General features: G+C 36.8%; 1 protein-coding gene across 7 annotated transcripts in view; it reads left to right on the top strand.

Annotated features, from left to right (window-relative positions):
- The window catches only part of JAKMIP1 (janus kinase and microtubule interacting protein 1), a 281,093-nt gene that overhangs the window by 205,540 nt on the left and 58,863 nt on the right, over positions 1-16,690 (top strand). For 6 of the 7 annotated variants that reach the window (XM_078149016.1, XM_020992282.2, XM_078149014.1 and 3 more), the window contains 3 exons: positions 3,468-3,551; positions 9,051-9,113; positions 12,589-12,961. In XM_078149016.1, coding sequence (XP_078005142.1) covers positions 3,468-3,551; positions 9,051-9,113; positions 12,589-12,762 — 321 coding nt within the window. In that variant the 3' untranslated portion in view covers positions 12,763-12,961. Of the gene's footprint in view, positions 1-3,467; positions 3,552-9,050; positions 9,114-12,588; positions 12,962-15,357; positions 15,460-16,690 lie in introns of those variants that run through there. The other variant, XM_078149018.1, reaches the window with a different exon arrangement.

Here is a 16,690-nt window from a genome sequence, read left to right as displayed (position 1 = left end):
TCTAATGGAACCTAAATTCTAATACCTTCGTTATGTTGGGGGTGTTGATGGTTGTTGTAAAGAGCATATGAAAAGAGATTTTAATATGGTAAAGCTGGGGCCCTTTAAAGATCATCTGGTTCACAGATAAATAAACTAAAGTCCAGAGAGAAGTGACTTACCACAGATGACATGGAAAATTGATGTTTGTCTTCAGTCTCCAGTTCTTTCTACAGAAGACTTTTACCACAAGATGGCCTTTAATCTGTAATACGTCTGAAGTGCTTTGTCAGCCTTAAATGTTAGCTATTGTCTTTGCTATTATTATTTAACCTATAAATAATTTAGAATATATAGAACTGGTTGAAAATTTCCCCAACATAGAGAGTAACACAATAATCTTATGTGCACGTAATTAGCACATAAAATAATTGATCATTAAATACCTATTACGTCATAAATGTGTGCATCCTACATGATGTTTATTTGTTTAAAAAATTTCCAGAATTGAAAAACGATCATGTGAAATAAAATGAAATCTTAGCATTGAAAGGGACATTATATCACATCTAGTTTAAACTCCTATCCAAAATGCTTTCTATAACATTCATGAAAGATGGTTGTTGCCCCGCTGATTGAATATCACAAGTCAGGGGTTTTTTTTTGCTACATATCATGTTTTGTTACTCAACAATTCATTTCATTTCAATAACCATTCAGTACCATTGCTGAAAGTTCTTGAAATCGATGCCCACTCAGCCTCTATGTAACTTTTTCCATTGATCCTAGGTCTCTTCTCAAGAGCAAACAAAATCAAGTCTACATCCTCTGATAGTCCCTCAAATGTCTGTTGTCCCCTCATGTGTCCCTGAACATTTTTTTTTCCTTTTAGGGCAAATTGTCTTAGTTCCTCGTATGCCCTGTTTTTCATATTCCTCACCATCCTGGCATCTCTTACCTGGACATATTCCAATTTATCAACATCCATCTTGATGCAGGGCCCATAATTACTTGGCCTTGCAAATACACATACAGTATACTGTCTGAGATAAAGAGATCACCCAGACCAGGGACTCTTTAACCTTTGATGTGTCATAGACCCTTTTGACTCTCTGGTGAAGCCAGTGGTGCCCTTTTCAGAATAATGTTTTGAAATAATTGAAGAAAATGCTGAATTTCAGTTAGAGGTTAGTGAAAATGTAGATGTATTTTTTTTCCAATCCAAGTTCATTGATCCCACAGTGAATAGAATGCATCCTGAAGTCACAAAGACTTGAGTTCAAATCCAGATGCTTACTAGCTATGTGACCTGGGAAAGTCACTTAACCTGTTTGACTCAATTTTTCTCAATTGTAAAATAAGGATAATAATAGTGCCCACCTCCCAGATTTATTGTGAGGATTAAATGAGATATCTATAAAGCACTTAGCACAGTGCGTGACACATAGTAAATGTTAGTTATTATTATTTGCCTACTTTGTAAAGGATTAAGAGAAATGATATTAGTATTAATAATAATAATGAACACTGTAATAATAATTGTAACATCTGGAAATTTATAGTGCTTTAGTTTTGCAAATCATTTTATACACATTATCACATTTGACTCTCACAACTCTGATGGAAATCAGATAATACAGACACACACATATACACATGTGGTGTGTGTGTGTGTATATATATAATGCCCTTTGAAAACTTACAATACAGCATGAATTTTGGCTATTATTATTATTCCCATTATATATGTATATATGTGTGTATACAGGTTCAGAGAGGTCAAGTGACTTTTAGGGAATAAGAGTGTCATATAGTCCCACAACTAAGTGTCTGAAGCAGTATTTAAACCTAAGTCTTCCTGACTCCAACTTAAGTATTGAGACAGTCCCTTTCCTGATAGAATTTATTATCTAATAATAAATTAATTACCTTTATAAAGGCTCCAGGATGCCTAGAAATAGTCCTTTACTTTTTACAAATCACATTTCTCAGAGTGTCTGTGTTATGTAGATATTTCAGGGATCATCTCCATTTTCTTGGTGAGGTAGCTAAAGCTTCTTAGAGAGTTTGTAGTGTGCCCAAGATCACATAGCTAATAAACCCCAGAGTCAGGACTGGAATTGAGGTCTCTTGACTCTAAGTCCCATATTCATGACACTATACCCACATGTGTTCAAACTAAAAAGCAAAAAGCATTTGGAATAGACAAAAAAAAATCATCTATAGGCTGGCTGGCAATTTTCTTTTGCTTAACATCATTTGTTCTTTAACTAAATTGAATGTACCTGGAAGCCTTTTGCTAGTGTGGCCATTTGGAACTTTGTTTTGCTCACTCAATAACTAAATCTCCTCTAATGGAGTTTGAGATAAACCTGCTTTGTGCTCGATTCTCTCCTTTACCATGTGGTCTCATAGGGAGATCTTTGTTAAAATGACTTGAAAATCCAAGCTTCATTCAGTCCAGTGTATATGAATATTTTCATAGCAAAGAGACCTCCCATACCATTTATTCTAGCCCTGTTCAGAATAGGAATCTCTTTTAAAACCCTCCTAATAAATTTAGCTCAGACACAGCTCCTGGATTCTTAGAGCTTATAGTCTAGCAGGGAGATAAGACACTAATATAGACATCTCTAATATACAGTGTTCTGTGATCGGTGCATTAAAGAGGTGCTTTCACCAGATGATTGTCTATATTTAATATATACCATGTTCATTAGTTACCATCATCCTACACACATATTAACCCCTAGAGGAAAGGTTAAAGACAGAAAGATAGATAGAGCATTTATTAAGTGCTAAGTACTGGGGAGGAAAATACAAGCAAGCAAGATTGTTCCTGTGCTTGAAGAGCTTACATTTCAACAGGAGAAGAAAACACATAAAGGGAAGCTGAACAAAGATGGAGAAGGGAGAAGTACTTATTTTTGTAGGTAGGGATATGGTGTGGAGATGGTTGCCATGTTAGGAACTGCAGTGTAGGACTGAGTCTCATCAAGATAAAAAAGTGAAATCTTATCTTTCAAATGAGAGGTGGGAGACTATGAAAAAAATATAAAAAAGCAATCTTAAAAATGTGAGAGGATGAATATTTATCCATGTAACAAGTAGAGCAGAAAAAGTTTCAGGGAGCATAATAGAACACCATTTTGACTTTAATCATTGTTGTGGAGATGAAAAAGTATAACACTCATCTACAAGATCGATGTAAAAGATGGATTCTTTTATGCCCTAAGATAAGAATCTCATCTTTCTTAGTGAGGTTACCCATAATGGGGGACAGAAGGAAATAGGAAATATGGGTAAAGCTGATACAAATTTAGCCTGTAAATGAAGCAGTTTGCAATACTATTTTTAAAACTATACCTACATTAGAAAAAAAAAAGAACACAACGACCATATCAGCACTCTTGCTTTTGTATGCAGTGTTCCTACCCTCATTTGCTTCATGTTAATGGGGCTACTCATGTTCTATTTTGTTATTACAGACTCGTGAGCAGCTACAAGCTGATCTAATTAGGTGTCAGGCCAAAATTGAAGATTTGGAGAAGTCGCTAATTGAGAAAGGACAGGTAAAAAGTTGAGTGTGTGTGTGTGTGTGTGTGTGTGTGTGTGTGTGTGTGTGTTCCTCTGTGTTTTGTATTTTACTCATATTTCAAAAATATGCATAACTACCTGGCAGAATGGTATTGTAGACATGATTTATTATTGATTTAATATACAGAATCACAGGATTGGAGAGTTGGAAGGGATCACAGTAGTTATCTGGTGCAACGCAATACATAAAAAGAATACTTATTATACTGTGCTCAGTAAGCAGTCATCTAGTCTTTGCTCAAAGACCTCTGTGGACAGCGAGCCCATGATCACTCAAGACTGCTCATTCCACTTTTAGACATCTTTAATTTTTAGGAATTTTTTCCATGACAGCAAGCCCAAACTGGCCCTTTTGTGATTTTAATCCATTGCTCTTGACTTTGTCCTCTGGAGCCAAACCGTACTAACCAAACCCTTCCTACATGTGACAGCACTTGAGTTCCTTTACTGGTACTTTGCAAAACCTTAAAGACCAATATGAACTCTTGTCATGATAATGATGATTTCTTGAACACAGTTATGATGTCCTTCCTGAATCTTCTCTTTTCCAGACTAAACATTCTCAATTCCTTCAAAATATCCCTACATTGCATTGACTCAAGGCACTTCACCATCCTGGTCACCGCCTTTTTCCCACTCTCCGACTTATCAATGCCCTTCTTAAACTGTGGTGTCTAGCACTGAACACAATACTCCAGAGAAGGTCTGACAGGAGCATATTTCTCCTCCCTACTCCTGGAAGCTGTGCTGCTTTTAATCAAGCCCAAGATGGCATTTACTTTTTTGGCTGCCACATAACACTGCTGGCTTAGATTGCAGTCCATTAAAATCCCAAGATCTTTTTTAGAACAAGTCTTGTCTAAGCAAGCCTTCCCCATCTTATACTTATGATGTTGATTTTTTTTTTTGTACTAAACTTTAAGACTTTACATTTATCTCTGTTTAATTCAATCTTATTAGGTTTAATTTAGTGTTTGAGGTTGTCAAGATCTTTTTGGCTCCTAACTGAAATCTAGTAGGTTAGGTATCTTTCCCAGTTATGCATCATTTGCTTATCATAGGAATATACCATCCACGTATTTTATTGAAATTACTAATAAAAATGTTAAGCAAGCACACATTTGTGGGGCACTCCCCCGGATAGCTCCTGGTGCATTGATGCTAGGACATTAAGAATTATTCTTTGAGTCTAGCCATTTATACAGTTCTGCATCCATTTGATTGTGTTATCATCTAATCCATATCTCTCCATCTTTTCCACAAAAACTATTAGGGGATGCTTTGTCAAAAGCTTTGCTAAAATTTAGGTCAACTATATCCATAGCAATTCCCTTATGTACTATATTTATACTGTCAAAAAAAGGGGGAGGGAGTGAGGTCAGTTTAATATGATTTTGTGAGGCCATGATAGCTCATTTTAATCACTATTTTCTTTTTTATATATTCACCAGTCATCACCAACACTTAGCACAGTAGGTGACACATAGTAGGTGCTTAATAAACGTTTATTGATTGATTAATTAATGATTCTAGAATTTTTACAGTAATTGAAGTCAAGTTCACAGATTTTGTAGTTTATAGATTTTCTTCTTTCCCATTTTTGAACATCGGGATACATTTACCTTTTTCAATCTTGTAGGTTTCTTTTGTCTTCCAGGGTCTATTAAATATCACTAACAGTGGCTAAACAACAACATCTGGTTATTCTTTCAGGACATGAGTAAGTAGTTCAGATGAGCCAGGAAATGTGCATTCATCAGTAACTGCTATGTGCTCTCTTACTGGTTTTTTGTTTTTTACTTCAAGATCAATTCTATGTTAGTCATTTTTTTGTTCTTTCTTCCAGCTTTAAGGTAATTCTTCTTTGCAGAGAAAACAAAATAAAGATTGAGCATCTCTTCCTTCTTTTATCATCCCATTTGCACCAAGCTTCTTTGATCCTCCCTTTTCCCCAATATAATGAAATATATGTGTGTATGTATATATGTATGTATACACATATATGTGTAAATATGTATGTATGTATGTATGTATTGTTTTCCTTGGCTTCCCTCACCTGCTACAGATCATTCTGAGACCTAGCATTCCCAATACTACCTCTTTTTCTACATTTCTCTTTGCTTACTATTCTGTTACACAATCTTGCTTCCATCATCTGTACATTATTTTTTTTTAAATCTAAGTTGGTTATTGTATTCTCTGTGTCTTCAGACAAATCTCTCCCTCCCTAGAATTGTTTCCTTTTTGTCTATAAAATCTTGCCCATCTTTCCTCTGAATCCTTTGAAATTTGTTGTTGCAGAATCCAGGATTCATGTAATGCCCACATTTCCTTTCCTGGCATTTTCCCTGAAGACCCCCATCATTTCTATGAAACTAACCAGTTCCTACTTGTTAGTGAGAAATAGATATAGAACTTCCCATTAAGTATTTCATCAGAGAGTAATAGAAGCAGATTTAGAGTGAGAAGGACCTTAAATGTGCCATCAATTACAACCCCCTCATTTTACATATGTAGAAATTAATGCGCAAAGAGACAAAATTATTGTCCAGAATCACACAGGCAGTAAATTTCTGAAGCATGATTTGAATCCAGGCCTTCTGACTTTAGAATCAGCACTCTTTTTCATTGTACCAGATGAGAAGTCATGATTGGTTGTATCCTCTATCAATGGACAAAGTACTCTCATGGCTAAAAAGAATCTTCTTGTGATCTTGGGCAAATCCTTTCCCTCCTCTGGGTTTTGGTTCCTCAACTATGAAATGAGAAATAGTTGCTAAGATTCCTTCTATCTCTGATGTTCTGTGATTCTGTACTATCAAAAAATACTCATATCAGATCTAGTTGAAGGCATGTAGCTCTCTTTGCATATAATTTATTTTGAAAAATTTTATGGTATTTCACCATCATTTTCCTTTCTTTAATTACCAATTGGATAAACATACAAGATTTTCTCACAAGAAAGGCAGTGATTAAGTATTTTAAATTTAGATTTGAAAAGAAAAATATTAACTCCTCAGCAAGTAATTTGTGCTGTGTCTGAGGCAGTTAGGTGGCCCAATGGATAGCGTTGGACTCAAGAGTCAAGAAGAGCTCTGTTTAAATCTTGTTTCAAATATCTACTAGTTGTGTGATATGTGAGATACAAAAATGCTTAAGATGTAATATCTAAGTTTAAGGTCTTTTGCATTATAGGAGGGAGGGTGTGACTGAAGATCTACGCAAATAATTCTGCCATTGAAGTAGGATGAAATAGATGACATTGAATACCTTGCGAGGAAAAATAAAGAAATGTTCTTTTAGAGTGTGGGAAGAATCAAAGAAGTTTCCATGGGGGAAGTGATATCTGATCTGGGCCTTGAAGGATCTGTAGGATTTCGATAAAGTTTAAAGGGAAGGACACTTCAGATGGGAGTTATGGCATGAGCACAGACTTGGGGATATGAGAGTGCAGACCATATTTAGGGACAGAAAGTCATCTAGTTTGGAAAGGGAAGTAATGTAAGATAAGGTTGGAAAGATGGCCTGGACCTTGAATACTAGGATCAAGAGCTTGGATTTGAGCAAATAGGCATTGGGCATCACTGAAGGATTTTGAATCAGAGAGTAAATGAAGAGGCAGCATGGTAGGAAGAGCCCTGAACTTGAAGTAAAGAGAATTGGGTTTGAATTTCAGCTTCAACACTTTTTTAGCTGTGCGACTTTGGGGAAATTACTTGGTATCTTTGAGCCTCAGTTTTTTTCATCTGTAAGGTAGGGATAATAATAATAATAATAATAATAATAATAATAATAATAATAATAATAATAATAATAATAATAATAATATATACTCTACCAACTTGTAAGAATTGTTTTGGGCCATTATTTATAAATACCAAAGCTCTATAGAAATGCCAACTATTTTGGTCAAAGCTATTTCTAATTATATTTTTCTAGGGTAGAATATTTCTTTTGTTAAATTGATATTTCACAAATTGATGGTCACTGCTTCCTAGGTTGATTCTAGAGATATTTTCTGAGGTTACAGTGTCTGCCTATTACTTCTAATATTCCTTTACTACCTTTGTAGTATGATTCTTATCTGCCTTCTGGGCTAACTTTGGCAAATAGGCAGCTAAATATGTGGAATGATTTAAAGGACTAAGATAGTTGGGCTATGCCCCAGAGCTCACCATATGGCTAGGTGCTATGCATCAAAATACAAATCTTGGGAATTATTGGTTTTGGTCAAAGCTCATTCCTGAAGGTCACCTTTGAGATATAGATTATCAGAGGCATGGCCAGAAATTGGTAGGGATTAATATCTAGTTGTCACCTAAAACAGAAAAGGATCCTGAGGGACAAGACCTTGGACAGGTCAGTATTTTTTCCCTTTGGAAAGGAATAGGGACTCAGAAGATGTTGTTCCAAAAATATAATCTCGGTTAGCAGGCAAAAGGTTTCCATGTGAAGAGCCCCAGGCAGCCAGGGAGCAAAATGGAGGTGCTGGTAGTCTGAAACAGCTGATGGGTGATCAAATTCATCCTTTATCCAAATTTGTCATCTTCTAACCATGTTCCATCTTCCACACTTCTTGCCATTACCCTGTAATCTCAAATTCCTGCTCAACTTTACTATGGTCTGCAACTTGACCCCTTTCTAAATCATCCTAGAGGAAGCATAGGAAGAGTCTAGGTCAGCAATGGTATAGGTATTGTGCAGCGTAATAATTTAAAACAAGACATTTTAAAAAAGTCTCTCATAATGTTTTAAGGACAAGATGGAAGGCTAGATAAGCCAAGAGTTGGGTGGAATCCAAACTGGTCGAATAACCAAATCAAAAGAGTATAACCAGAAAGGCAGTGGGCCGGTCATGAAGCAAGAATGTGGGATGAAGGAAGGACAGCTTGAGTGCTGTGTTTTTACCCATTAAATATTGAATGTGCCAGAAGGCCTCCAGATACACTGGGTATTTCTTTAGTGGAGCATTTGTTGAAGGCTATGGATCAGAATCTCCTAAGACAGATGGTATGGATGTGTGTCAATCTGCATCAGGAGAGAGAGTACCTACACTGTTAGGGTCACACATATGTCAGAGTTAAGAGCTGAGCAAAGGGAAGAAAGGAAGCCCAGCAAAGTGGATTCCATTTTAGAAAAGGTTTTTGGGACTTGAACCCCATGTAGCTGCTATTATCATTTTTTGGCATACATTTGATTTCACCACTGAAAGGACTCCTTAGAGAGGAAACTCCCTTTACTAAAGCAGGTCAGCAGCTGTTCCTCAAAATGTGCCTGAGGCACTGAGAGTTCACATGATGTTGGCCAGAGTCACATAACCAGTATATTAGAGAACCTTGCTCTTCCTGACACTGAGGCTAACTCTGGGTCTGTTATGTCTTATTTTCTATTACTGTTTTCTATGCAAATTATAATGACATTTGAAATAGTTTGTTTAAACAAATATGAACATTTTTAATCTTTTTTCCCCTTAGGACTCAAAATGGGTTGAAGAGAAGCAGCTGCTAATTAGGACAAACCAAGATCTGTTAGAAAAGGTATGTCTTCAGAATCCTAAATCCATTGAATCAGCTGTATTATGTATAAAGGGTTTACTCTGATCTGTAGTAGCTAAGGAAACAAAGAAAGCAATGTACAGAGAAATATGAGGGAAGGAAAGGAATCCATGGACAGAAACTGGAAGAGGTCAGGGACATCAGCTTCTACAGCTGAGAATGAAGGGTACTGAGCTGAGATTTGGAAGCCCTGTCTTCCATTCTCTGGCAGCCCTGTCTTCCATTCTCTGGCTCTGCTCCTTACTCTTTGTAGGTAAGTCATTTCCTCTCCTTGGGCCTCAGTTTCCTCATTTATAAAATAATGGGTTGATTTAGGTGACCTGGATGGTCCTTTCCAGATCTAAATTCTACAGGTTTATAAACTTGTTGTGCTTTTCTTCCTTTGTTAAAGGTTCCACAGAATGCTTTACACCCTTGTTGTTCTTTGTTCTTGGTACATTGCTGCTATTTCTACTTCCAGTCGACTCACATTTACTAAATACCTAGTATCCGCCAGGCACCATGCTAAATGCTACAGGGTGCTGATCTCAGTTATCTCTGGGTGTCCCATAGGAATGATCTCTCCTTTGATTGTATTTAAGCTGCTAATGAGCTGGAATACTTCCAAAGGAGTGAAACCAGCCAGGTGAGGGATGGGATTGGGGTGGGGGATGAGACTGAAAACTGCACGTATGTCATTCATTTGGAGGAACATGGAAATGTTTAGCCTGGAGAAAAGAAGACTCAGGGAACATGATAGCTCAATCTTAAAGTGTGTGAAGGATTATTACACAGAAGAAAGTTTAGGTTTGTTCTGCTTGACTCCAGAGAATAGAACTAGATGCTATGAGTGAAAGTTACAGAAAGGAAGATTTGGAAAAAGTAAACATTTCCTAACAATTAGAGGTATCCCAAACTGGAAGGCATTGACTTTGGAGAGAGTGAGCTCCCCATAACTGAAGGTCTTCAGTGATGGCTAGTCATTGACTGAAGGTGATCAAAGACCGTTGCAGATTGATGAATTGTAAAGGATGATGTACAAGAAGTTTTTGTTCAGACATGTGTTTTTAGTGAGCCTCTGAGGGTCTGTGGTTCTATGGTCCTAGAGAAAGCTGGGATAAAATCAAGGCCAGCAAGAGATAAGATTTAGAGACAGATGTCTTAAAACTGTCTTAAAATCTCTAGTTCAACCCTGTCATTTTCCATATGAGAAAACCAAGACCTAGAAAGAATCAGTGATCAATGTTATACATATGTGACTAGGCCAGGATTCAACCCAAAATCTGCTGAGTTCAAATCCAATGATCTATTACTGTACAACCCTGGATAACTTGGATTAATAACTTCAAACCTTTAAATTAAAAGATTTCCTGGAGCAGCTAGGTGACTCAGTGGATAAAGCTCTGACCTTGGAGTCAGGAGGACCTGAGTTCAAATATGGCCTCAGACACTTGACACTTACTAGCTGTGTGACTTTTGGCAAGTCATTTAACCCTGATTGGCTCATCAAAAAAAAAAAGAAATAAAGAAAGAAAAGATTTCCCAACAGGGACATTTCTTGCTTTCCTTCCCCTACCCCTTTGCCCATTCCCAGATCTCTTCCACAAAGGCTGAGATCAGATCAAAAGCTCTAATCTTGGCCTCAGCTATGGCCTTGGGTTGCTAATCAATGAAAGTGTGATCTCCTACTAGAGGATTAACAAAAATACACTGGGATAATATTGTATCAGAAACTTGGTGATTTAAACACATAGCAATACACTCATCTGAAATTTTATTTTCTCCTCCTTCAAATTGATGGAAGAACCGTTTTCTGTGAATGGTAAACTCCACTTTCTCAGGAAATACATGAACTGGGAACCATAGTGATGTAATAATCTTTTAGGTGATAAGAATCCCATTTAATACAGGTTGATAATGTCCTTAAAGAAGCATGAGCTTTCTATAGATTGTAATTTGTTCTTAGATAGTCAGGCCTTGGAAATGAAGGCTTCAATCTTTGGGCCACATATGAAAGAACATGGCATTGAAACATTTTACAGAGTGCTTTTTTTGAGCTATAGCTAACATGATGAGAATTCCTTAAAAGAGACAGAAAATGTGATGTAAGAATTTAACAAGTTTTTTTTTAAAGGCAGTTTTCACTGAGGATGAAGGATTAATGACAGACTTTCTTCTGTGTGTGTGTGTGTGTGTGTGTGTGTGTGTGCGCACATTTTTAAAGTTATAGCCAAAAAAAAAAAGTCATCACTTAATGTCCAACCCTCTTCTGATGAATCTCTGTATGCTTTGGCAAGTCCTTGGATAATGGACTTGTGTGTTAATCTTTTATATTTATGGTAATGTGTTTATCTCTTTAATTCTAGATTATTGAATCATAAATTTTCAGTAAAAGCAGGAGGGAAATCTCTTATAGGCATTCAGTGAGTTGCTTTTTGAGTGTATAGTTTTGAACACACCCTACTTAAAACTATGAGGGGGAGAATCTATTTCGGTAATGGGCTTTATCAACTATTCATCTTCATGTCAACTAATCATTTTCTTTACAGGACCTCAGCTTCTTGGGGCCACTAGGCAGCGCAGTAGACAGAGCTGTGGGGCTGGAGTCAGGTGGGCTTTAGTTCAAATACAGCCACTTGGACAAGTCACAGTCTCTATCTGCCTCAGTTTCATCATCTGCAAAATGGGGATAATGATAGCTCCCATCTCCCAAGGTTGTTGTGAGAATCAAATGAGATATTCTTTATAAAGTGTTTAGCACAGAGCCTGGAGCACAGTATGTATGAATGTTTATTACCTTCCCTCCACTATATAATAAGGGAGTTGACTTAGATGACTGTAGTTTTGTAGGTCTTTGGATCTGGAAGGTTATATAATCCAATCCCTCATTTCACAGATGAGGAAATGGTGCACCACCCCTCAAAACATACACACACACACACACACACACACACACACACACACATATACACACAGAGATAGCAGTAGGATAGCTGGGATTTGAATCCAACTCACTAGATTCTAAATTCATTATTCTTTACACTGAAATTCAAGTCTAGATCTTATGATCTATCCCATATGAGACACCTACCTATATACTACCCATTCCTCCTGTGCCCACACACAAGTATTTCTTTTCCATGAATTAGTCAGAAGCACCTGCAAGGTTATTTAGTGGCAATAATTCCCTTCACCAAAGCTTGAAGATTATACCTGAATCCCCTCTGTATTTCCTGGAACCTTCGATCTGAATCAAGTCCACTTGCCTCTTCTGCCTTATTTGATTCCCTGCATCTCCTACTCCCCAACTTAATGAATGTAGTGAACTAGCTAATGCTTCCCATCTGTGGCCTGGGCCCATTTTATCAGCAATTATTATTACTCTTTGGGATTTCATTGTCTCACAAGGGAGAAGGTCTCCGGTGGCCTTCATTGATTGTAATGCTCATTAAGACTAATGTCTCATGTTTTCCTTCAGATTTACAGGATGGAAATGGAGACGAGTCAGCTGAAGAATGAGATGCAGGATGCAAAAGACCAGAATGAGCTGTTAGAATTCAGAGTACTAGAACTGGAAGTAAGAGATTCTATCTGTTGTAAACTCTCAAACGGAGCAGAAATTCTGTTTGAACCCAAACTGAAATTCATGTAAAGTTCTCTGCTGTCTAAAGCATGTGTAAAGGGGAAATGTTATACTTTTTTTTCTTTCCTCTGTATGTTCAGAATAATTTCACTGCCTTAATATGTTTTGGAGAGAATGCTCATAGAAGTATCCGAGGATGTAAAAGAGCTAATCTATTTATTGCGTACAGCTTGTTTTGCACTTAATAAAATAATTTGTTTTTGCAATATTTTGCCTTTTTTATTTGTGTTTCATTTCCATAACTACTCCTTTCCTGCATGTATGATCACCTGGTATGCAAACTACAGACTTAGAGAGTAGCACTTTTTCCAATTAATAACACACTTTTGGAAGTGATCTTGCATGCAGTGAATATCACATTTTGCAGTGTTAGGCTATGACACCAGCCAGCACCTGAATCTGTACTGTGTTTAATGTCAGTTAACAGCCAGTTTTCTATTTGTCTTCACTAATGCAAGGTAAGTTGAGATGCATTAAAAAGGGCTGATTTGTGCAGTAGCTCTTCCAAATTGCTGCTGCTTTAGTCAAGCAATGGATCTGAAATTGTCAGTTACACCTAAAGCTACGATGTGCTCATACAAGTGGAGAGGGATGCAATGTGCAGAATTCTCAAGCATGGAAGCCCTGTTTCTCCTAGACTTTCCCAACAGCCTTGAGAAACAATGTTTGTTTTATCCAGTGTGATGAGTGCCCTTTCCGTTGAATTATATTTGAATGTTCCCTCAGGCTGTGTTGCTTTGTGGTACATTGGCACATTCATGTTCACCAGCTTTCATTGATGCTCATGCAAATTTGCTGGAATGATGCCCTTTTTTTCTCTCTGAAAACATCATTATCATTTCTAGCACCATCTCTATATATGTTTGCATATTTTCTAAAATACTCATAGTGATTCTGTCCCATAGACTTTTCTCTAATGTCTTTCAATCATACCTTTCTTCTCCATCTATTGTCCACCATATCAGTGGATACCATCTTGTCCTTCTTCCTGCTTTCACTCTGTAGTCTTGATTCCTGTCACAATTATGGTTTCCCCAACCTTTAACATCTTTTATTTTATGCTGTCATGGAATGTGTCCCGGTCTTATTGTTGAGTATCAAATTTTAATGTGTCACTTGGCTACTTTGGACACAGATTAAATTATGCACTTAATTTAAGAAAACCTCCATTAAAAATAAAAACAGGAAAACACTTACTACTTGTAGAATTGCTAAGAACCTGTTCCTAAAAAGGTATCTCCTATGCTTGGAGATTTTTCCCCCAAGTTTGAAAAAGTACACCTAGAAAACTATGATTGTAAAACCTACTTGTATCCAGGTTTTTATCTTTCCCTAATGTATTTTAAAGTTTTTAGAAACCAGTCCAAATTATTTTTTTAAGTTTGTTTGTACAAAATGTGTTCATTCTTTTATCATGCTGTTTTTCTCTATAGTTGATCATTTCAGTGGGATGTGAGATGAGAATGGAAGAGTCAAAAGTATTTGTTCTTCATGGTAACAGGGACATTACCCACCTCCTCCCTCAATTAGATGTTCAAATTCAGATTAGTCCGTTTGGGGCTTCTATAAAATGAAATGATGATGCTTCCTTTCAAGCTATTACAGGTTTTGAACTTGACCTCCAAATGTATGATTTGTTCTGGATAAATTTGTTCATTTGGCAGATTTCTGAAGAGTTCCACTGATTTCTTGGCTTGATTCAATTGGAGAGGACAAAAATAATAATTCTAACATTAGAATATTATTCTTCTGTTAATCAATACTTGTTTTCAAGGCAGTTTTAAGAACTTGTCTTTGTTGATGCTGACCTCGACGTCACGTTCATCAGATCCATCTATGATGGCGATATCAGATGCAGTCATACAAAGTGCCAAGTATTTTCCCCGAGGGGATCAGATAGCATAATTTAACCTCCATAACTCATGCTTTAATCTGATCCTGCCTTTCGTTTGCTTGTTTTTGGTTTTTTACCTTCCACCACTTGTATGTAGGATTGAAAAACACTACTTGGGGAATACGTTCTGAATTTCCAAACTTAACAAAAGGTGGTTTTGCCTTCATTGTATTGTTAAAAACAAGTTTATTTATGGCAGTGTGGTTGAAAATGTTAGTGGAAATATTTATTGAAATTGAATTTATTAGTAGTTCCTGATGTTTTCATCATCCATCCATTCATTCACCAACCATTTATTAAGCACCTACTATGTACTGAGCAACAAACCAGGCACTGGGCGAGGTACAAAGATAAATAAGATACAGTCCCTTACCATAAGGAGCTTACATTAAAATAGTATAACTCAGCAAATTTAAAAGTGTCAATGAGCAATGTTTAATCCTATGATTACTATTCCTTCCTAGTTAAATGGGTGAAACTGGAGGCACTTGAGATGTGAATAAATTTTGAAAAGAACATTTAATGGATTGGAGAGGCATGAAAACACCATGGTTTTTTGAAGGGCAAGGATACGACAGTATGAATATGTTTACTTTTAGTAAGCTCTTCAACTGACTAGAATTCATGGCTTGTATTTTGAATGTATGTCAAAAAAAGGGAAATAATCCATAATCAAATAAAGTTGTTTTTAAACAAAATCTTTTTCTCAGGAGAGAGAACGAAGGTCCCCGGCATTTAATCTTCACATAACCACCTTCCCGGAAAACAACGGAAGTGCCCTTCAGCTGTTCTGTCACCAAGAAGGAATAAAGGTAGATGCACCTTTGTTGGCTCCTGATGGCTTGATGGCAATACGATCAGTCCAAATGTTAAGTTCCACTGTTGGGAGTGGGAGGGGGCGAGGAGAGTAAATTATCCTGGAGTATTCTTGTGGGAGAAGTCATAGTACTTAAATCATATTTGGGGATATAGCAGAAAGTTCTGAATTCAAATCTTGTCTCCCTCAATTTTCCCTGTATGATCATAATTAAGTCATTTCCTCTCTGTGGGCCTTAGTTGCTTCCTTTGTAACATGAGGGGGTTAGATTAGATGATCTCTAACTCTCCTTCCTGCTCTAAATCTTCTGAGTTTGCTTTCTGGGAAAAGAAAGGTACAGTCAGAGTTCCCAGCTATAAGACTTTCCATTCCTCCAAGGTTACAGTATCGAGTGACACCATGATTCAAATGTCAGTGTAGTGGTTTTCCAGACAAAGAAGTTCAGCCCTAGAAGATCTGTCTTCTATGAAGCATACTATGAGAGCCCTTGGTGCATGTGAGAAGAAGGATTAGCGAAAGGAGCAGGGTCAGAAAACCTGAAGTTCATTCACAGCTTCTATATTAACCGGCTATGGGAGCCTGGCTAGGCCACTTGAACTTCTTTGTGCACCTTGATTAAACTATCTGTAAAATGGGACTAATAGTATTTATACTACCTACTTCATTGGGTTTCTGTGAGGCAAGTACTTGGGAAACCATAATGTAATCAAGAAATAGGATTTGCTACTATTATTTTTATGGATAGTAGGTTGCCTTTATTGAAAATGCTTCTAGTTACTTTAATAGGAATTTACCTATTGATGAATACCAAGTTGATGAACAAGTGAATAATATAATTATATTTTGCAGGCAGCTAGTTGGCACAGTGGATAAAGCATAGGACTTAAGAGTCAGGAAGCCCTGAGTTCAAATCCTGCCTCAGACACTTACTAACTATATGACCCTGGTCAAGCCATTTAATCTTTTTTTTCTCAATTTCTTCATCTGTAAAATGGGGATAATGGCATATTCCTCATAGGGTTGTTGTGAGGATCAAATAAGATAACAAATGTAAAGTGCTTTGCGATCCTTAAAGTGCTATATAATGCTAGCTATCATTATTGTTATTATCAATATTACATGCTTCCTTTATCATGCAGGTACCTACGTAAACAGAATCCACTTACCTGACTTAGTAACATCTGAAGGGCATGTTAAAATGTTGGAATAACTATAATATATTCAGC

The sequence above is a fragment of the Phascolarctos cinereus genome, unplaced genomic scaffold, assembly GCF_003287225.1.
Source record: "Phascolarctos cinereus isolate Bilbo 61053 unplaced genomic scaffold, phaCin_HiC Scaffold_9;HRSCAF=440, whole genome shotgun sequence".
NCBI lineage: Eukaryota > Metazoa > Chordata > Mammalia > Diprotodontia > Phascolarctidae > Phascolarctos > Phascolarctos cinereus.
The sequence above is the reverse complement of the archived record's forward strand: the minus strand, read 5'-3'. Positions and strand labels throughout refer to the sequence as shown.